General features: G+C 36.7%; 1 protein-coding gene, 1 long non-coding RNA gene and 1 pseudogene across 4 annotated transcripts in view; 1 reads left to right on the top strand and 2 right to left on the bottom strand.

The window, feature by feature from the left end:
- Positions 1–10,572: 10,572 nt before the first annotated feature.
- LOC118928256 (40S ribosomal protein SA-like) lies at positions 10,573–13,509 on the bottom strand (annotated as a pseudogene).
- Positions 13,510–18,068: 4,559 nt separating this feature from the next.
- Positions 18,069–21,403, bottom strand: LOC118928287 (uncharacterized). Its single transcript, XR_008993058.1, has 2 exons — positions 20,103–21,403; positions 18,069–19,022 (listed from the first exon to the last, which is right to left on the bottom strand). It is a non-coding gene; the product is annotated as an uncharacterized LOC118928287 (long non-coding RNA).
- A 5-nt stretch (positions 21,404–21,408) lies between these two features.
- PAN3 (poly(A) specific ribonuclease subunit PAN3) overlaps positions 21,409–23,045 on the top strand; it is a 139,659-nt gene continuing 138,022 nt past the window's right edge. For 2 of the 3 annotated variants that reach the window (XM_057490030.1, XM_036917348.2), the window contains exon 1: positions 21,409–22,209. In XM_057490030.1, the coding sequence (XP_057346013.1) occupies positions 21,780–22,209 (430 nt within the window). In that variant the 5' untranslated portion in view covers positions 21,409–21,779. The remainder of the gene's footprint in view (positions 22,210–23,045) is intronic. The other variant, XM_036917346.2, reaches the window with a different exon arrangement.

Below are 23,045 nucleotides of genomic sequence, written 5' to 3'. Positions count from 1 at the left end.
CAAAGTGGGTAAGTGTAGAGTACTTACGAGAGATTATATAATGGACAACTAATTTAAATTGGATGCTAAAGGAAGGCTTCTCTGAAGAGGTTTAGACCTATAAAAGGATTGGTACAAAGTGTGTATGTTGGAGTTGGGGTTCAGGGCTGCATTCCAGGCAGAGTAAATGGTGTGGACAAGACCTTGAAGTAGATAGGAGTTTGGTGTATCAAGGGACTCAAATAAGGGCAGTGAGGCTGCACTGACAAGAGGAGCTACAGAGATGTATCGTATCATGCAGGACTCTAAAGGTCATGCCAAGGACTTTGGATTTACACTGAATTCAAAGGGAAATGAATGAGGGTTTTATTGGGTTGGGGTGGGATGGGTTAAGTGGGGTGTGATTTGATCCTCCAGTTTACATTATTTATGTATCCCCCCCAGCTTTATTGAGATATAATTAGCATATAACACTGTAAATCTAAGGCATACAAAGGGGTGATTTGGTACATATATATATTATGAAATGATTACCACAGGTTAGACATCACCTCACAATTAAATTTGTATGTATGTGTGGTGAGAACACTTAAGAACTACTTTATCAGTAGTTTTACATTTTCAAGCATGTAATACAGTATTAATAAGTATGTAATATAGTACTGTTAACTATAATGACTACATTGAATCTTAGATCTCTAGAATCTACTCATCTTATAACTGAAAGTTGGCACCCTTTGACAATTTATATATTTTTATTTAAATTAAATAATTAAATCAATTACATTGTTAATTTAATTATAAATTTATATTTTTAAGTGTTGATTGGCTGCTCTTTGGAGAATGGATTGCGTGGGATAAAGTGGGAGGCTAACACAGACATCTCGGGGAGAGGTGATGAGATGTGAGCAAGGGGCATGGCAGCAGAAAGAAAAGAAGAGAGTGGATATATTTTGAAGGTAAGTTGAAGGGTAGTTAGGGAGAAGGGGTTTTCAGCATGACTTTCAGGTTTCTGCCTTAAGAAAGTGGGTGTTTGGAGACAGGAAGGTCTGGCCGAGGAACAAGTTTGGAGAAAACAGCGAGAGTGCAGTTTTAGACATGGTACAGTTGAAGTGTCTGTGAGAATTCAAGTGATAATGTCCAGTAAGCATTTTGACATACAAGTCTGAGGGTCAGAGAAGTCTGGGTTATAACTATAAATTAAATTTGGAGATACAAATTTGGGAGTACCCAGTCTTACAGAGGGTGCTTCAGTCATGCGACTGTTGAGTGATATCACCTCGGAAGATAGGACAGGAGCCAAAGAGCCCAGAACACGTGGTGCCCGAGTGTATCTGTGTGCTCTCACAAGGAACTATAGTTTTCTGAATCTGAGGCGACAGCAGTGAACCAGCTACCCTTTCCACTGGTTCATTATTTTCCTCATTCATTTATTCTGTTACGTATTTCTATATCTACTTTCTAAGTGGATCATAAAGGTGTGGGATATTTTTTCCCTTGCTGTCAGGGCCAAAGGGAGGATCCATGTTTTGGGGGGACTTGAATCGGATATAATATTGGGAACCTTCTTTTTAAAAAAAGAATACAACTTTATAAACATAAAATTAGGCACAAAAATATTTATTTAAAATTGGAAAAGAAAGTCACAACAAATTTCAAGAAGCTGTTAATACCAGAAATGTCATAAAATCAAGACAATTTTATTTCTATTTTAAAATTATTTTAACTAATCAAACAATAATAATTAACTATCTGACCCATCTGTATATTACTTTTTTCCTACCTTTTCTGATCATATAATTTCTGCTCACATATTCTCATGTCATTGTTTTTAGAAAATCATATTCTCTGTAAAGAAGAGAAAGATAATTGTCTTTATAAAACATGGTCAGTCAAAATTTTTTATTAGTAGCTTAAAATTTCTGTATCACAACTCATGATTGGTTATGCCTTGTCAATTTTTTAGAACTGCTGTCAAATTTGGGGAAATCTTGAATTTCTTCCACATGTCAGTAGTAAGATTTCAGGGTCATTTCACTGCATTGGTGCCATTTTGCTGCTATCTTGTAGAACCACCAGACTTTGTCACAAGATGTATTAGATATGTGGACTCAATCCAAGCATAGAAGCAGAAGACATGTAACTTCATACAAAGACATGCTTGCTGTCTATAATGCTGCTATAGGCTTTGCCCTACAAACACAGGAATTCTGAAAAAATCTATATTGTGCCATACCCATTTTTTAAACAAATGGTTTGTTTATACCTGTGGTATGTTTCATTACCGAACACATTCCTGACAGAACAGGACTTCCATTTTGACTAGGTGATGATAACCAAAGCCTCCTGCTTAAAATTTCACATTTGATGACTGGAAGAATTTTCTAGAGACGGGGCTCTAGCTTTGCACATTTCTAATCTTTTTTCTCCTCCACTACCCAGGTACCACAAGCTTGTTGTTGCAGTACGACCTCTGGTCCTAGCTGGATCTTTGTGTCATGGTTCATGGTGAGTTGGCACTGGGAGGTAGGAATGCTCGCAGAAGCCATTCCTATAACCTTGATGACGACCAATGACCTAGCTATACATGGAAGTGATTATGAATCCCGAAATATATTCCACTAAAACCAAACTAAATAAATATAACCCCAACTCAACATCCCAACACAAGGGGAAGTCTGAGTAGAAAGAAATAATAGTTTAAACGTTGTGGTTACAATATACTACTTTTGAAAATTTTACAAATACATGTGTGGGAATACATTGATTGCTAAAGTCCCTCCCAAGGCCTTAGAAGGGCCCTATGCAAACCCAACTTCACTCCTTTCAGAGTAAATCTACCTCTAGTCAGAGCATTAAATCTTCAAATACACAGGGTTTAACTGCCAACAACTGGATACTTTTTAAATCCTCTCCTTGCAGGCAGAATAGTTATTTCCCTCTCCTCATACCCTCCTGTGAGGTAGTCTTGGGGAAATCTCAAGGTCATGGTTTAAGTTACTGCTCTTGGGGCACCAATGGCTAGTATTCATTTTTCCTGTTTTTTTAGCATATGGAAACTGAAAGAACCATTTTTGCTCTTGAGCATAGTTTTCTCTTACAAACCTTGATTTTTAAAACTTTCCTCTTATTAATGGTACCACACTGAATAATCCAATAAGCATTTATTTTTTGTCTAATATGATTACTCAGTGTACATAATTTTGTTACAATTGTATGGTAAGGAGACAATAGTTCTAGCTGTATGTATTAGCTTTTAAAAAGTATCTGAGCCCATAAATGCTGATTAAGTGTATTGAATATGACTCAGAATTGATGTCACCTATGGAACTTATTACACATCAGCCTAATTCAAATTCAAGGGGAAAGGTGCAACAATTATGCCTCTATTTTGGTGATTCCTTACCTTTGAAAATTCCGATTTATGCCAACAGGGTTCTTTAGCATGTAAGTAACTTAAGTGAGTTTTTATCTTTTATGTAATATGCTCTACTTTCCATAACACACTATGAATATTTGGCCCAAACAAAAATTACCAATAATTATACACCTGCCTAAAGAATAGTTACCATAACTAGAAGGTAGAGAACAGAAAAAGGAAAGCAGAGCTAGATGAGAAGGGTATTTGGGGAAAAGGAATAGCAATCTTCATTCTGCTGGGGAAATAGAATGGGCTACTGAAAAAAAGAGCATAACTCTTAAATTTAGGTGGTCCAAGTTTAACCATGTCTATCTTTATATAGCTGTATGATCTTAGGCAAATTATTCAACCCTTCTTAGTTTCATTTTCTTTTGAAAATGGGTAAATAATATTTGAAATGATTCACAGTGAATTTGATGGAATAACAGTACGAAATCTTTATTAATACTTCAAAATTGTAGCATCACACAGATTTTTTTTAACTTACTGTTCAATTTTTATCAAAGTTATTCATGCACATTATTTAAGGCTATTTATAAAAAACAGTACAAATCTGGACGGTATGCCTACTGTGTTATCACGCTATCCTCCTCTCACTGCTATGTGAGGATTTCCTTCTCCCTTTAATTTAATTTTCTGGATCTCATTTCTCTTTTCTTATGGTTTCTGGGTTTCCAATATTGTTTAAGATTTTGGACACAATATTCATATTTTGCTAAAATGTCTTCCTATATGTATATATTTTTATTTCCCATTTGGACTTCATTTTTATATACTGAATACTTCCAAGTTTTCATATACTGCAATATTTAGTCTTAAAAATACCTTTCCTCATGGAACTAAACAATCTCTCTGCCATAGACTGTTTCATAAAGCTTGGATCTATTATTCCTCTACTATTTAGTTACCTATTCCTGTACTTCCTCTTAATTACAGTAACTTTATAATAAAGTTTTAATATTTAGTAAGACAGGTCTTCCCTCACTTCCCTATTCTTATGACTATTAAATTATTTGCTTCAGTTAACAAAAATATCACAAACAACTTCTCAAAAACAAAACAAAACCCCAAAGTCCATCCTCTTGTAAGGATTTTGATTTATAATATATAATTTTATAGGATTTGAAGTTTTAAAATTCTATCCAGTTATTTTGTTGGTTTATCTATCTAGATCATTTCAATTGCTAATACTTTTCTTGATATAAGTTCTGAGCTTTTCTAGTTAACTTAGTTTTAAGTATTTTATAGTTTTATCACTGTTGTAAGCAGGGATATCTCCTCTAGTTCTATTTCTAATTGGTTTTTAAGGAGAAAAGGTTATTTTTGTGTATTTATCTAATATCCAACAACCTTAAAATTTTTTTCTTAATTTTTATTGGTAGGGCAGTGCTGTCCAATAGAAATGCAATTCAAGCACTTCCAGAATTTAAAATTTTCTAGTAGCCATATTGCAAAAGTAAAAAGAAAACTGAAAATTTTAACTATATGTTGTTTTTAACCCAATCTATCTAAACTATCATCAACATGGGATATAAAAAATTATTAAAATTTTAAAATCTTTTTGTTTAAACCAAATCTTTGAAATCCAGTGTCTGTCTTACCCTTGCAGCACAATTTGAACCAGCCACATTTCAAGTAAATAGCCACATGTGGTTATCGGCTACCATATTGGACAGTATAGTTCTCAGACTTTCTACATGTATAATCCATTCAATCACATAATTTATAAATATAGTGCTCTCTCTTCCAAATCATGATTTTATTTTCTTTCCTATAAGTTAAAGCTCTTCTAAAAATGCTAACAAATAGTAGCAAGTACCCTTATCTTATTTTAATTAATATGCTTTAATTAAATGGCTAATTTTTAAATAAACATTTTCTTTAGTTTCCAATTTACTTAAAATTTATATTAAGAATAACAGGAATTTTATTAATTGCCTGTCGCCATCTATTGATACAATCAGCCTTTTAATTTACTGATAGAATTAACTTTGTTAAGAGATTTCCTAATACCGTACAATTTTTCATTCTTATCAACAACTGTTTTTGGTCATGATTTATTACCCTTCTGCATTCAGCTCTCTTATATTTAAAATTCTTTTGGATAATTAAGAGATTCAATTTTCTGTTCTTAAAAGTTTATATAAAATTCAGATACAAAGTCATTTGGGTCTGGTACATATTTTAGAAGTTACATTTCAAATTAATATTCTAATTTATGGTTATTGGTCTGTGTTTCCAACCCCTTCTTGGGTCAATCTTGAAAACTTAAATTTTGCTGAGATGGCATCCATTTTCTTTAGATTTTCAAACTCACTGTCATAGTATTGCAAACAGTATTCCTTTGAAAATACTTCTGAAATTTCCAAAAATAGGGAAATCTATAGAATCTATAGAGACAGAGTACCAAAGTATCTGCTTAGGGCTGGGAGTGGGTATATGTGACATAGAGGAATGAAACCTAAAAGATACAGGGTTTCTTTTTGAGGTGACAGAAGTCTCTAAAATTGATTTAGGTGATGATGCACATATCTGTGATTATACTAAAAACCACTGAACTGTACACCTAAAATGGGTAAATTGCATGATATGTGAATTATACCTCAGTAAAGCTGCTATACTTTAAATCTCAAAACCACAATGAGCTGTCACCTCATACCCACTGGGATGATTACTATAAAAAGAAAGGAAAAACAAAGATAAAGAAAGCAAGCAAGCAAGAAAGAGGGAGGCAGGGATGGAGGAAGGAAGGGAAAAAGGAAGGAAAGAACAAGTGTTGACGAGTATGTGGAGAAACTGGAACTCTTTTGCAGTTTGTAGCATTGTAAAATGGCATATCCACCAGAGAAAGCAGTATGGTGGTTCCTGAAGAAATAAAAAATAGTTCTACTGTATGATACATTAATCTCACTTCTGGGTTTGTATATCCAAAAGAATTAAAAGCAGGGTCTCAAAGAGATAATTTGCACACCATGTTCATAACAGCACTATTCACAATAGCCGAGAAGTGGAAGCAATCCAGAAGCTCATCAAAAGATGAACGGATAAACAAAATGTGGTAGGTATATACATACAATGGACTACTATTCAGCCTTAAAAAGGAAAGAAATTCTGACATGCTACAATATGAATGAGTCTTGGGGAACCTTAAGGACATTATGTTAAGTTAAAGAGGCGAGTTACAAAAAGATCATATATGAGGTATCTAAAATAGTCAAATTCATAGAAAGAGAAAATGGAACAATTACCAGGGGTGGGGGGAGGGGAAAAGGGGAGTTTCTGTTTAGACAGTTCTGAAACAAAAAGTTTTGTATATGTGCTCCACAGCAGAGTGAGTGAATATACTTAACATTACTGAACTGTACATTTCAAAATGGTTAAATTGGCAAATTTTATGTGTCTACCACACATAAAAATTTTCTCTCATATCTATTGTCATAGCACTTTTCTAATTCCTAACAGGCATCTATTATATTATTTATTAAAAGTACTTAAAAAAATGTAGTGAAGCATATATAGAGAAAACTGAACAAACTAGAAATGTATTGACCAATGAATTATCATACAGTGAGCACATGTGTAACCACTACCCAGGTAAAAAAATAAAAAAATCAGACATCATTAATATCCCAGAAGTCTTCTACATGTCCGCTCCCAAAGGCCCTCCTTTCTCCTTTCTAAATGTAGTCACCATATTGACTTCTAACACCACAGATTAATTTTGCCTGTTTTCAAACTTTTACATAAATGGAATCATATAAAATATGCTCTTTTATCCCTGGTTTCTTTCTCTCAACATTTTATGAGTTCCATTTATGTTGCTGCATGTAGCAATATTAATTCATTTTTATTGGTCTATAGTATTCTACTGGATGAACATATTTCATAATTATTTATCTATTTTATGGTTTAAAGGCATTAGCATTTTTTCTAGTAATGGCCTAAAGTTTTTGGAATAATGTATATGCATTTTGATGCACATTTGGTGCAAAGAAATGTATGGATTTCTGTTGGGAATTCATCTACAAGTTAAATTGCTGTGTCTGCACATTTTAATTTTAATATCTGCTTTTAATAGATAATGCCAAACTGCTTCCCAATTTAGTTGTACCAGTTTTAATTCCCAATGGCACTATATAAAGATTCCAGTTATTCCACATCTTGTAGGCACTTAGTATTCTCTCTTTTTAAATTTTACCCATTTTGTCAGCTATACTGTAACATTCATTTTTCTTTTAATTTTTATTCTACTAATGAGGTTGAAAATCTTTTCACATGCTTTTGGCAATTTGTGTATCATCTTTTGAAAAGTGCCTCTTCAAATCTCTTGCTAATTTTTCTACTAGATTATCATTTTCTTATTGATTTGAAGTTCTTCGTATATTATGGTTACAAGCCCTTTATTGGTTATATGTGCTATGAATATTTTACCCCACTCCCACATTTCATTTTAAAAACTAGGTTGTTAATTTTAGTGTATTTTTCACTTTTTCCTTTTGTTAATGTGTTTTATGTAGTGTTCCTGAAATCCTTGCTACCTCAGGAATACCAAGATATTCCACCATGTCATTTTTAAGAAGCCTTATTAGTTTGAAATTTAAACCTATTATTTACCTTGTTTGTCTATGGTATGAAGTAGGTTCAGATTTCTTTTCTTTCTTCCACCCATGTATTTAATTGAACTAGCACCATTTTTTGAAAATACACTATTTTTAAAAAAATTAAGGTATCATTGATACACAATCTTATGAAGGTTTCATATGAGCAACATTGTGGTTACAACATTCAACCATATTATCAAGTTGTTCCCCCACCTCACTGCAGTCACTGTCCATTAGGGTAGTAAGATGCTATAGTCACTAGAAATGACAGTTTCTTTACTAATCTGTAGCACATACACAATTCCTACTTGGATTTGATTAGAATTGCACCAAATCTATATATTAATTTGGGGAGAATTAACATCTTTATATTTCCAATTTGTGAACTTGCTTTATGCATTTATTTATTTAATAGTAATTCACATTTTTCTTACTGGTTTTATAGTTCTCTGTGTAGAGGTTTTGCACATTTCATTAGAATTAGAATTGTTTCTAGATATGACTGTATAAATGGTATCATTTAAACATTTTTAGTTTTCTAATTCTTGCTAGTATATAGAAATACAATTGAATAGTTTATGCTGACCTTGTATGCACCAACAATACACAATTATATTTTCCACAGGTCTGTTGTTTTACTTCTTTCTTCCCAATCTTTAATATTTTCTTTTCTTCCTTGTGATACTGGTGAAGACTTCCGGTACAATGTTGGTGTGTGTGGTAATAATAGGCATACCGTATACTGATTTCGGAGGGAAAACGTTCACAATTTCACTACTAAATATGCTGTTTGCTATAGTTTTTTGATATAATTTATTGGGTTAAATATGCTCTCTTTCAATCCTAGTTTGTTATGGTCAGGTATTTTTATTTTTTTTAGCATCATGAACATTAAATGTTACCAAATTTTTCTCCAGCTATTGAGATTTTTCTTTTATTCTGTTAATACAGTAAGTGAATTTGACTTTCAACTGTTAAATCACCCTTACCTTTCTGGGATACATCTTTTATTCTCCTTTTTATATAGTTATATTCATTGGGGATTTTTGCATCTATATTAGTAAGCAAGATTGGCTTTTAGGGTTCCTTCTTTGCAATGGCTTTGTTAGTTTGGTATTAAGACTCTGGTGGCCTAAGATTTGAGAAGAGTTTGTATGATATTGCAGTTAATTCTTTAAATATTTGATGATTCTCTGGTAAAGCTGTCTGGGCCTGCAGTTTTCATTGTGGTATATTTTGATCAAATTTCTTTAGAAGACCAAGGTATATTCAGCTCTTCTTTCTCTTGTGTCAATTTTCATAAATTTTTTAAAGGAATTTTTCCCATTTAAAAATTTCAAATTTATTGTCATAAAGTTATGTCTATTTGTATTTTAACTTTTTATGCCTTTAGTAAAAGCCTCTCTTTTATGCCTAGTTATTTGTGCCTTTATCTTTTATCAGTCTCCCCAGAGGGCTTCTTAGTCTTTCCAAATAATCAGTTCTTCACTATTGATTCTATTATGTGTGTGTTTCTATTTTTCTTTTTGCCTGCTTTGGGTTTAATTTGATGGAGTTTTCTAACTCTGAGATGTTTCTTTGAAATCGCTGTTTTTCAGCCTGTTTTCTAATATATGTAATGCTACAATTTCCCCTCCAATTATGTATTAATTGTATCTCAAAAGCTTTGATATATTTATCATTTATTTAAAAACTTTTATTTTCTAATTTACATTTGTGATTTCTGCTTTGAGTTATTTAATGGTGTATTTCCAAACATGAATTTTTATGCTTGTTGTCATAATTTCTAGTTTAATTCCACCATGATTGGAGATTATATATGATTTCCATCTTTTCACTTAGGGAGAATTGCTTTATGGCTCAGCATATGGTCAGTTTTATAGATGTCCTGTATGGACCTGTAAAGAATGTATATTCTGCAATTATAGGTATAGTGCTGAACAGGTCAAATTTGTTCATTGTATTTTTATCTTCAGTGATTTTGTCTGCTTAGTCTGTGAGATATTGAGATACATGTTTAAATTTCTCATTTTGATTGTGAATCTATCTATTTTCTCCTTAGCTTTGACAATTTAGCATTATGTATTTTGGATATATTTTATATGCATACAAATTTGGAACTGTTAAATCTTACTGGTGACTATCAATATGAAATGTCCTTGTCTCTAAAAGTACCTCTTGATGTATGTTATGTGCATTTTACCATCCTTTTACTTCAATTTTTTAAAATTTCCATTTTTCCTGATTTTTAAAGTAGCATATTGTAGCAGATTAAATTTTCCAAAGATAGCTTAAACAGTATCTCCTATCCTGGACACTCTTCTAGAAACTACCTCCTCATCAAAAGGTAGAGTTTAATTCTCTACCCCTTAAATCTAGTGCCTGCTTCCATGATTAGGCTGTCGTAGAAATAATGCTGTGTGACGTCCTAGGCTGTTCTGACTCCCCCATGGTCAGAAAAGACCATGCAGTTTTGCCTTATTCTTTCCAGACACACGCTCTTGGAACCCAGCCACCATGCTGTAAGCCCAAGCAGCCCATGTTGAAGATCAGGAGCATAACTGAGACCCTTGGTGCACAGTCCTGAGTGGTCTCCCATATGACAACTAGTATCAACTTGCCAGCCAAGGGAGACATCTTGAAAGTGGGTCCTCAGCTCCCAGACAAGCTGTACTAGCGGACACTGCATGGAGCAGGGATGAGCCATTCCTGACAAACACTACCAAAATTGCAGATTCATGAGTGGAATTTAATGACTGCTGTTGTTTTCATCCACTAAGTTTTGGGGACGATTTGTTATTACATAACCAGAAGTGGAACAGAACTTTATGGATGGGTTATTTGTACTGTTTTTACATTATCTGCAATTAGTTCTCTGATCTGCTTAGGTTTAAAGATATTTAGTACCCTGTTTCCACTGGTAATAAGGGCACACATTAATTGGTCCACTGAATTGGGAGTTGACACTGCACCTGACATATTTAGCTTTTCATGCCTGTAAATCAAAGGAGGAAACTTTTTAAAACTAAGGTATCGATATACAATCTTATGAAGGTTTCACATGAGCAACATTGTGGTTACAACATTCACCCGTATTATCAAGCCACCCGCCCAACACCCCATTGCAGTCACTGTCCATCAGCATAGTAAGATGCTGTAGAGTCATTACTTGTAGAAGGAAACTATTTTAATAGTTGGGGTGATCTAGTCTATCAAAGAAAACTTGGATTGCTACTACACAAATAGGTAAAGAGTATGTCTGGATTGTAGTAGACCCCCCCCCACGACACCTCAAAGTATTCCCCTGCCCAGTGGTTAAAATCAAGGGGAACTATAATAACCCAATACAGGTAGGATTGCATAGATGCCCTGAATTGTGTAAAGTCTAGTATACATAACAAGTCCTATATTACTTATCACTCACAGTGGTTGTACTTCTCTGATTGACCCTCATACTTATATTTTTTCTTAATTTAACCTGAAAATCTTTGTCTTTATTTCCTGTCAACCTATTTCCTATTTTTGTTTAAGAGTATCTGTAAGAACAGCCTAAGATCCCTCAATGGTTGTTCCTACCCATTCAGTGGCCAGAGCAGTGAGGACTGCAGACCAGTTTTCAGTGCTGGGCTGAGGACTGGTTTTCAGTAGAGAACCGGGGAACATGCACAGAGGGCACCTGCACCTTCAGACTTGTCTGTGACCTCAGGTTGAGTAGCAATAAACTTGGAAGTCAGAGCAGTCCATTCACCCTGACATTCTATTCTCCCTTGGTCAGTCTTTTCAGCAGCAGCCTGCTCTTCCTTTTCAATCTTCAGGATGTCTGCAGAAGTGGGCATCACGCATGACCTCCCATGGGTGTTCAAGGGAAACGGTGCTTTGCATGAGCTTAACTTCCCATGCCAACACCCACATCAGTCCCACTGAGTGAGCTCTTGTTGCTGCACAGGATGGCACAGAGGGGAGTCTCTGTTCCACAGAGCAGACTGACCCAAGATGACTTAGTGAGAGGCTGGTGGATGGCCCTGGGGTCAGTAACCACGGTTGAGTTGTGGCTACATTAAGGCTGCCTGGATCTGGTTAGTGAAGGATCCAGGAGTGGTGGCCGGTAAGTGGAAAGGCTCTGGTGGCAGCAGTGAACTTCAGCACAGCTTGCTGGCCAGTATTCCTGGAGGATATGACACTGGCACCAGCTGGAATTTCAGTGGCAACAATGGCACAAGCTCCCAGCAGAGGCTTCTTGTGGGCTCTCTTCAGACTGATGTAGATGCCATCATTTTTTCTTTTGTGAATGTAATGTTCTATGTGGAAGTCAAGGTTAGAGTTACCTAAGCGGATTCCTGCTTCAAGGCATTTGAGGACATCCTCCTCCCTCATTCCAGACATTGTTAAAGTTTCTCTGTAAGTTACCAGGGGAACCCAGAACAATATCCTGGATAGTTTAGAAAGGCTCAAAGTCTTTGTCTTTTAACTGAAGTTTGATGGTTTACATTTAATGTATTTGGATTTAAGTCTTGTTTTTCATTTGTTCTGCCTGTTCTATGTTCAATTTTATCTTTCTTGATTTTTTATGAATTGAATACTTTTTTATTATCCCATTTCCCCCCTTTTTAGGTTGCTATCTATTCTTTCATTTTTAGTTTTAGTACTTTAGTAGTGCTCTGTAGATTATAATATGCATCTTTGACTTACGTCTAAGATACTACTTTTATTATCTTTGAAAATGCAAAGAACTTATGGTCCTTCATTTACATTCTTCATGATTTATGTGTTGTTCCATGGTCCATATTCATTTGATTTTACCCACATATTTTGCCCTCTCTGTTGCTCTTCATCCTTTCCAACTAAAATCCTTTAGTATGGGTGTGCTAGTGACAAATTTTCTGATTTTGTCTGAAAATGTTTATTTCATGTTCAATTTTAAAGGACATTTTCATTGGACATTGGGTTCTAGATTGGCAGTTACTTCCTGTGTTTTGAAAATACCAATGATGCATATTTTTCTTTCTTCTTGCTATTTCCAGACTTGCCAGGAGTCTTTTTTTAAACCTTTTCATGTTTTCTATTTCATTAATGTAAGCCTTTCCTTTATTACACATTCCCTTCTCTCTTGGTTCATTTTGTCCTTGTGTAAGTTTTGATATTATACATTTTTTTAAATAGTAAAAATACTTAAGACTATGTATTTCTTCTGAGTATAGCAATGTATACTCCTTTTCATTGATTTTTGGATGTTTGTAATTTCAGTTTTATTTTCCTTTTGGTCTTACAAATATTAGAGCAACATTTCTTAAGGCTTTATGGTCTTTACTGGATATAATCTGAAAATGTACCTTATAAAATACCTATCTTTTGAAATTTGTTGTGGTTAAATTATGGCCAAGTATGTTTGATTTTTGTAACTCTTCGAAAGTTACATGAAAAAAATACATCCTTTGGTAATAGTGCACAAAGTTCTACACTTGGCTAAAAACCAAGTCAGTTGATTATATTATTAATATCCTTGTTTTCTTGTCTATCTGTTAAATTCTGAAAGGTTTATTAAACTCTATCATTATAATCATGTGTGTGTGTATGTGTGATTCTTCAGTTGTACTGAATGCATTTTTGCATTCAATATCATTTGGTGCATAGAAATGTATTAAAATCATTTTGTGGAGTTCACCTTTAATCTTCATATAATATCCCTCTCACACTTAATGCTTTGGCTGTAGTTTTTTTATACCTGATATTAACATTTTCATTTTTGCTTTCTTTTTCTTTGCATTTAGGCAAACATCAAAAATCCTAAATAAACTGTGGTACCCAGAACCGTGCTCTATACTAGGTAAGGTGAAGGCGTTTGATAAGACTGTGCAAAAGACATCTTGCTTCCAGGAGTTTTATGTTAACTTTAATACATACATTTAATCAATCTATCTAAATATAATTTGTATTTTTAATACATATATTTAAAATACAATATTTCCAGCAAGTCTGATTTAAAGTTTTTCATCGGAGTATAAACTAGAAAATTTGCACTGAAACAAATATCTAATTTTTAAAATAGTAAAATCAATTAATAGAACTATCAGATTTAAAATAATAATGGACATATTACATATCATAGAAATATTAAAGTGATTTTCTGGAGTGGGGTGCTTAACCAACGAAATGGTGGCAGTGGGCTTTGCTAAGTTAAAGGTCCTACTTGAAGGCTGGTGGCGGCTGTACGGAATGATAACAGTGGTAACAATGATATACTTGATAATCAGGGTTATTTCCAAGGTACAATTATTGTTAAAGTTGTATTTGCCTTTAACGTATTTCACAAGAATATAGTAAGAAGAGAGACTTTAAATCCTTTGAAAACTTGTAAAAGTAGCAAGTTGCTTTTACTACCACAAAGACTCAAAACCGTATACACTATATAAACATATATATGTATGATGACAGTGATGAAAGACTGCATCTTCTAGCAGAGGAGCCAAGACACACGAAACACTCTTACCAAAATAACAGTTATTTATAACTGCCACAAATAGGAAGGCTTTAAGTGCCCCCCAAATTTTTCAAAACAAAATTGATATCAGGCAGTTGCTAATAACCTTGCATATAATTGGAGCAGAACTTAGAGGTTAAGATGCCAAACAACTTTATGAATATGTAAGAAATACACATATATACACATAAAGGCAGTGGGTTTCGTTTCTGGGACTTAAAATACTCAACTCTTAACTTATCCACATGTAGTTTCCCCCCTATATTGTCTTGGAGAATTTTTAAAGTTCAGCTATCACTAACACAATCACAACCACCCAGAAGATGTGTTGTTTTCCCCCCAATTAATGGTACTTAATACAGATTAACATTAGCTTTAGCGATCTGTTGCTGGGGGAATGTTGCTGGAGGCCACTCAGACAAAATACAGTTCTCATCCTGTATCCCAAAGCAAATATAATTTATGGATTCTTTGCCGTTTTGGATGTAATCTTAATTAGCATGAAGACAACTTTAGAGTTGACTAAGATTTCTTTTTAGTAGAGGATATTCAAGAATGAACCCTTCCCAAAGAGTCAGCTTTATTGAAGGAGTAGGCAGATGCCTACAAAGTATGTTTTAGGAAATATGAAATATGTGAAAAATAAGATCTTTAATTTTTAAACAGCAAATACATTAGGCTATATAATCAAATGAACACCTTCCTTGTGGAACACTTACACTTATGTTCTAATAATGTTGCTATTGTTTTCACGAAATTATTTTCAGCATCAGTTTTTGAAACACACAAGAATATTGGTTTTATTTATACTGACATCAATATTCTCAATCCCAAATGACATGGCCCTGCTTAGTAATTTTTGTTCTGGTAATTTTGGGTCATTTCCTAAAAGCCAAATCTTGTCTTAAAGAATGAAGATTAGCTACCATGAGAGCTTAGATATGTGATTAGGGTGCTTAAATGAATCTCAAAAACATGTTATAATTTAGAATAGACCTAAGTTTTTATTAAGGTGACTACTTGGAAAGCAATGGTCATTTAGATTATCAGGTGCACAAGGAAAAAAATCTATTTCATCATACCTCAAAATTCTCCCTTCAAAAATGGGAATATTGCTGCATTTGTGAACATTACTGCTAGAGAACACACATATATAATCCTGTAAATTACTGTCCCTTCTTCTCTATTACCATATGATTATGGGTTTCAAAAACTCTAGACTTGCTTGAGGGATATAATAGAGAATTTAAGGCAATGAAATATGGATTTAATATGTTTCAGTGAAGGATGAGATGGGAGTATATTTAATCCCAGGGTAAGCTTAAGACAACAGGAAGAAAATCCAGAATGAGTGCACAAAAACCTTAATGAGATGGTTACAATTTAGGAGAAAGATCATATAACATGGGAGTTTAAAGACACTAAGCTGACTTATTTTGGGGCAAACAGAGAAACCTTACAGATCTTCCAGTCTCAGACTGCCAGTATGAAAATAATATCCTCACTTGAACTGTTTCATAGGATTGTTGGGACAAGAGATGAACAACATGCCTCGCTACTTTTGTAAACACTGTGGAATTTAAGGCATCATTACAGGAATTGCCGATACCATCTTATAAGCAGAGGGATTCATGAGAGAATGCTAAAAGAAGTAATATTAAAGGTAATAAAATATGTTAGAAGGAGAATCTCTTCTATACATAAAGGTGGCTAAAGTTGTTTGCAAATAGCTTTGTTTACTTGGTGGCGGAGATTATTTTCTCCATGAAGTTCTCTGTATGTCATTCAATCCTCAAGTTAGCCCCTAAAGTAGCTGTTATTTCCATTCTAAAAATAAGAAACTGAATCTAAGTGAGGTTAAGAGATTAGCTAAAAGCCACACATGTGCAATGCAGTAAAAACCAAGTTTCAAACTAGTTATTTGAAACCCAAATCCAGTGTACTTTTTTGTCTCATTAACATTGCACTTTATATGAATAACACAAGCTTAAAACTCAGAGGATGTCCCATGCATTTTATTAAATTATAGTAATTACTTGAGATTTCACAAATACTTCTGCAAGGCCTACCATGCAGGCAGCACTGAATGGCAGAAGCAGAGGAAACAATACCAAGGGAATAAAAAGGGAGAAAAAACAAGAGAAGGGTAATTGGAAGCCAAGAGAGCACATGCTGTGAAAATGGTTCATACAGCTGAATAAAACAGAGAAGATATGAAATGGCTAAATTTGCTAACTAATATCATTGGTGTCTCTGGTAAAAAAAAAAAAAATTAGAATAGGAAGGACAAATGTTATATTATTCTTGATTAAGGAATGAATGGGAGATGAAGAAACAAGTTATGAATAGATGAACAAATAGTTCAATATGAAGAGAAGTTAGAACAACAACAAAAAAAGAAGTTAGGACAAAAAAGGAAACCAGTGGGAAGTGAGGGTTTCTTTTTTTTCAAATAAAATTTTAATTACAAAAACAGGCATAGAGTCTTCAGCCTCTAAAAATCTGAAACATTACAGATAAAACTAAAGTCCCCTTTGATCACTATTTCCAATCTCCATCCTGTTAGCAATTTAATGTTTATCCTTCCAGTCCTTTCTTTATACATTTACATATACCCTTGTAGGAAATATATATTTTTTTTACATAAAAGGTGTTATATTCCACATATTTATCTGCATCATGCCTTTTTCATTCAACAACAGATCTGAGAGAATAATGGCACATACAGATCTACCTCTCAATGAACATTTAGGTTATTTCCCATTTCACCATTATCAGCAGTGCCTCAAGTGAACATTGTTATCTATGCCTCCTTGACCACAAAAGTGTTCTTCTGGGAGAGATAACAAGAGGGGCATTGTTGGGTCATGGGATAAGAATATGTACAACATTTTTGTTTCTGATTACAAAAAGTTCACAATAGAAAGGAATGAATGCCTTTAACATTATTTAAACGTGAGACTTTACATAGTCTCATACTAAGAGGAGAGTCAGAGAAGTGCAAACACTGGATGGAAAATGACTGGAAGTTCAGAGCATGAGTGAACGGATTAGTCCCAGAGAGAAGGGGCTCTTGTACTGCTGATTTAGGCAGTATTTTCTTTTTATGGATGTATGAAGTAGAAAGCAAAGGAGAAGAAGGGTTGGGATGGGGGACTGAAGATTGGGAACACATTTTAAAATAGGTTATACAGGGAAAATGAGAAGGCAGTTGACTAAGACAATGTTCCTTAAAGCGTGTTTGAGGAATACTAACTCTACAAAATGACTGGAGAAAAAAGTGTTTGGAAAAAAAATTTGGTAAATTTTGCACATTAAATCCTGCTTTTAGGGAATTACAACATATCAACATATTAAAGGCTCTGACAAAGATTTGAAGTAAATAAAGTTGTTTAACCCACTGTTTCCCAAACATTCTCAATTGAACCTTTTTCTTTGTGTAATATATACAGTTGAACCAGTCTTTCCATGAAACATAGTTTGAGAAACACTGGACTAGTGAAAATGTGAAGGAATGGCTAACAAGCAGTGCCCAACTTGTCTTCAGAAAATTAATTTGAAAACAAAATGAAACCCCAAACACGGAGAATGATTTCACATTCATTTACTTACTCCTCAGAATTAAGAGATAAAGATTAAAGAAGTTTAATGCTTATTTTTCTATTACAGAAATTATTCATGTACAAATTTTGGGGGTAGAGGAAAAATAGGAAAAACCTACTCTCATCTTACCACTTAGTAAAATCTGTTAATGTTCTGAAGCAGTTACTTAAATCTTTATTTCTATAAGGTTCCTTATTGTTCACATCATTACCCTAAAACAGCATATACAATTTTGTATTGTGTTAAATATTTACACTGTATCATAAATACTGTTGTATGTTTTCATGGCTATCTTTTTTAATGGCTGCCTAATATTCCATGTGGCTAGTTTACTTATTTAACCATTCCCCCCTGGTTTTAGAATTTGGATTGTTTGTAACTTTTTCTTCTTTGGTTTTCATATGTAATAACTGCAGTGATTACACAGGATCATAAAACTTATTTATAGTTATTTTCTTAGGATTTATTTGCCAAGTACAATAGTAATGGTTTAAAGGCAATGTACATTTCAAAGAACTTTGAAAAAACATTGCCAATTTGCTTTGGTGCAGGGGGACAGGGTATACTATGTGTTCTGTATTAAAGTACTCCTTTGCTCTGTTTTCCCAACTTAATTCAGGTTTCATTTTGTGGTACTCCTTCATTTTTTTTCTATCTTAAGGAGATTTACAGATACTAATCTGCCATTTATTGCATTATCTACCCCCACTGGTTTTGCAACACATTACAGATCTGATGAATATTCTATATATTTGTTCATCTAGCAGTATAAAACATTTTTTCATAAAAATAGGTTAAGGATAGAGTCCAAAGGAGGACAGTAAAGATCATGTTGACTTGTACCAATTTATCAATACCCTTTGGATATTGTTTAAGGAGCTTTAAAGCCATCTTTTACCAACATTTTGATTATGACTAATCAGAGTACTTACTGATGCCACTTAACAATACTATCTTAGCCTACTTTACTCCATCTTGTTCAGAAGGATTTAACAGAAAACTTTGTCAAACTTGGTACTGAGGTATGATTAACTTTATCTTTGGCATTTCCCTCACGATTCCTAGTAACTCTGAGGACCAAAGCTGTATCATGTGCATTTTTGTGTATGAGTGCAGCCCAGAACTTGCTTGGTACATAGTACACAATAGATTCTCAATAAAGGTTTGTTTCAATGATAGGCTTAATTTGGCATGAACTTAACGAAACTGTCTCACCATGGACACCACTTTCCTTTCCAAGTCATCAATAGACATCTATGTTCATTTGGATATGGCAAAACGTGTAATGGAAAGAGGACATGTTTTTAATTATTAGTCCTGACTTTTAGTCCTGGCTTTGCAATTTTTGAGCTGGTGTAATTTATATAATTTATATATTTAATAATTCATAAATGTGTAATTTATAATTAAATATAACTAATCATTTATAAGCTTGTGCAATTTATAAGCTTTGTGGAACTCCAGGCCTTACTCAGTTTGTTCATCTACAAACTGGTGATAACCCATCTTCTTTTCTTTCCTCATAGTGTTCACATGAAAATCAAAAAAATTTTTTAAGAACATAAATCTGATCATAACTTGACTTTTAAAAATCTTGTGATAACTTTCTGTTGCCCTCAAGAAAAAGTCTAATCCTTTAACACGCCTTGCAAAGACTTTTCTGATATGGTCCCTGTTTAATGCTCCATTATCACTATTCTATCAACCTACACTTACTCTCACCTCAAAGCCTCTTGCATAAACTAAGTTGCCTGAAATGCTCTGATCAGCACATTTACAGGCTGGTTACTACTAACAGTCATACTACCAATTACAAAGTCACACCGTATTGATTCTTACTAAGCATGGGGCACTTTATATACATGATTAGTTTATACTTTATGAAGTAGGTACTATTCTTACCTGTTTTCCAGATAAGGCACAGAGAAGTGAAGCAATGTACCCAGAGTAACACATATGCGTAGGCAATGGATTGCAAACTCAGATCTGTTTGAACTCAAAGCAGCTAGCTGTTCTCAACTCCTACTACGGCATCAACTTTCTCCAGGAGTCTAACATCTTTAATATCCTCTAACAGCCAACGTGATAAGATTAGCATTTGAGACAGCGGTTTATAATCACCTGTGTACTTTATGCTTCCCCAGAGAATAAACATTTGAAAAACATTCAAAAGAACATTTGAAAAGCTATTTGAAAAACAAGACTGAGTCTTGTTTGATTCCCCAGCACCTAGCAGTTACTGGTACATAATAATGGGCATTAATAAATATGCTTAACAAATATGTGAAAATGTTTCTCAACAGAAGACAGAAAACAATGTTATTATTGATTTTAGCCAAGGAACATCACTAGTCTTACCAGTCTGTGGTCTAAGGGATCCACTCTTCCCTCTTTTGCAGGGTGGTAACATTTGCTTATATCCGTTGTTCTGCGACCTTGGGTGCCATAATCCTTCAATAACTGCCAACACATACTACCCCTTCACAACAGCAATATCGCTTTTTGAGAAAATCTTTTACACAGGAGAATGTTACAATTCTTTTCCCTTCACAGCAACTCCTTAAAATTCCTGAAAGCATTCTTTTAAAAAAACATATAGCAGAGCAAAACAGCGGAGGGAGAAACTGCTTTTTAAAAATGAATTTCCTATCAAGATTAGGCTGACTGGAGAAAAGCAACGTTGTACATAAATAAATGAAACCGTCTGGTGCTGCCTAGGAAGTGTTGTCCCCGGGTGGAATCTTATTTTTCACAGTATTTTACTGAAGGCTTTCAGTAATAGAGCTACTGGGAAACAGGTGCTACACTGAGCAGGAGGTTCGCTCAAACCAACCTTTTTTAGCTCGGTTTTTTTGATGAAAGGCCCAGAAATTAAGGCAGGCTGCCCTGTAGTTTTCATGACCTTCAAGAAGAAGGAAAAAAAGGAGAATGGTGAAAAAAGAGAGTAAGTGTGGCAAAGAGAATGAAACCATCCTTCAAAAAAAGCCAGGGCTTGGGCTCCGTCCGCAAGTGCGGGCCCTCAAAGTGACCGTTTACGTTCTGTTCATTTTGTCCTTCCAATTAAAAAATGACGTCTGGAATTATGAAACATACAAAACAAAGGAGGGTATTCGTCTCGTGAGAACTCCACCGTCCGGTCCAACAGCCCCCCAACTCGCGGATGCCCCGGAGGCCGGACGCCGGGCGAGGATGCCCCTCGCGCTCCCCCTACCCACAAGCCACCGCGCCTCGGCGCGCACGCGCAGCAGCGACGGCCGTCTCAGGAAGAGGAAAATGGAATAAACAAGTCGGAGGAACCGGAGCGCGAGAGAGCAAGTGGAGGCAGAATTTAAAAATAAACCGGCCCCTCGGCCCTCCCCACCCATTCGCCGCCGCCGCTCCCCCGTCCCCGAGCCCGCGCCCTCGAAGTCCCCGTCTGGGCTCGCGCGCCCACCCCGTCGTCCCGCGCGGCCCCTTTAAGAAAAGAGAACGAGAGAGTGAGTGAGAGAAAATCCCAACTCCCTGCTCACCTCCCCTCGCCCCCTCCTCCCCTCCCCCGCTCCCCGGCGGCTCCGGCTCCCGCAGCGGGACGGGCCCACCGCCCAGGCTTTCATCCGGCACCGGCGGCGTCTGCCTTCCCTCGCAGGTCGATGGTGGCGGCGGCGGCGGCGGCGGCGGCTCCTCGGGCGGCGGCGTGAGACGAGGCTGCGGCGTTGCCATGAACTGTGGCGGCGGCCTCCCGCCCCCCTCGGCCGCCGCCTCCTCTTCCTCCTCGCTGGCGGCGGCGGCGGCGGCGGTCGTGGCCCCGCCGGGGGCTGGGGGCGTCTCCGGCGGGGCGGCGGCGGGAGTGAAGCTGAAGTACTGCCGCTACTACGCCAAGGATAAGACCTGCTTCTACGGGGAGGAGTGTCAATTCCTGCACGAGGACCCGGCCGCCGGAGCTGCCCCGGGCCTCGGCCTCCATAGCAACAGCGTCCCCCTGGCTCTGGCGGCCGCGCCTGGGGCCGGCTTTCCACCCGGAGCGGTCCCGGGCGGGGGGACCGGGCCGCCCCCGGGGCCCAAGAAGCCGGACCTGGGGGTCCCGGGAGCTGGAGCTGCCGCCGGCGGAGGAGGCAGCAGCGGGGCGCTCGATGGACCTCGGCTGGCGAGTGAGTGTGGTTCGGGCTGGGAGGGCGGCCTCGGCCGTGGGGCGGCGGCGGAGGAGGCCAGGCCTGGGGCCGGTTGAGGCCCTGCAACCGAGCCTGGCCCGCGGGTGCCACCCCCCGCCCCCCCCCCCCAGCTCCCCAGGCGGTTGCGGAGAGGCCTAGGCCGGGCCTGAGCTCTCCTTCCTCCTTCCTGCTTCCCCTGCCCGCTGCCCTCGGCGGGCCGGGAGTGAGCGGAGGCTGGGCTCCCGGGAACTTGGGTGGGTGCACTGGGGTGATGTGAGTGGGGGGCGGGGAGGAAGGGGGATGGGTTGCGGCGTGCGGTGTGTGAGAAAGGGGGTGTCGTTTCCGGGGTGTGTGGAAAGGGGCTGGGTTTCAGGCACATGTGTTTTACGTGCCCGTGTGGAGTGGTGTCTGCCGAGTGCGGAGGTTCCCTAGTGGGTGTGTGCGTGTGGGTAGGGGGCGGGAGGTGAGGGGCGGGCTTAAGGCTTCCTGGAGTAGGCTGAACGGAAAAAGTTTGTGTAAGGCTTATGGGAGAAAGGTTTTCCAGGCAGGAAATGCTTTCTAAGGATTAGGAGTGAACGGATTTAAGCTTTTATATTGTGCTTAGGTTTAGTCGAGAGTTTAGAGCAGGAATTTCGCAAGACATGCATTTCAGCATAGTTTTCCTGAAAGATAGCTTAAGTTGGCTTGGGTGTCAGTAGGGATAATTGTTTTACACAACTTCGGAGCAAATTCTTAGCGTGGAGACTGGGAAGCGTGTCCTGTGCAATGTACATTTGTGGGCGACTGAACACTTGAGTTCTGCTCTCTTAAGGCTGTTTGTGTTTTTTACTTTTTCA

Source organism: Manis pentadactyla, chromosome 2 (genome assembly GCF_030020395.1).
Source record: "Manis pentadactyla isolate mManPen7 chromosome 2, mManPen7.hap1, whole genome shotgun sequence".
NCBI lineage: Eukaryota > Metazoa > Chordata > Mammalia > Pholidota > Manidae > Manis > Manis pentadactyla.
The sequence above is the reverse complement of the archived record's forward strand: the minus strand, read 5'-3'. Positions and strand labels throughout refer to the sequence as shown.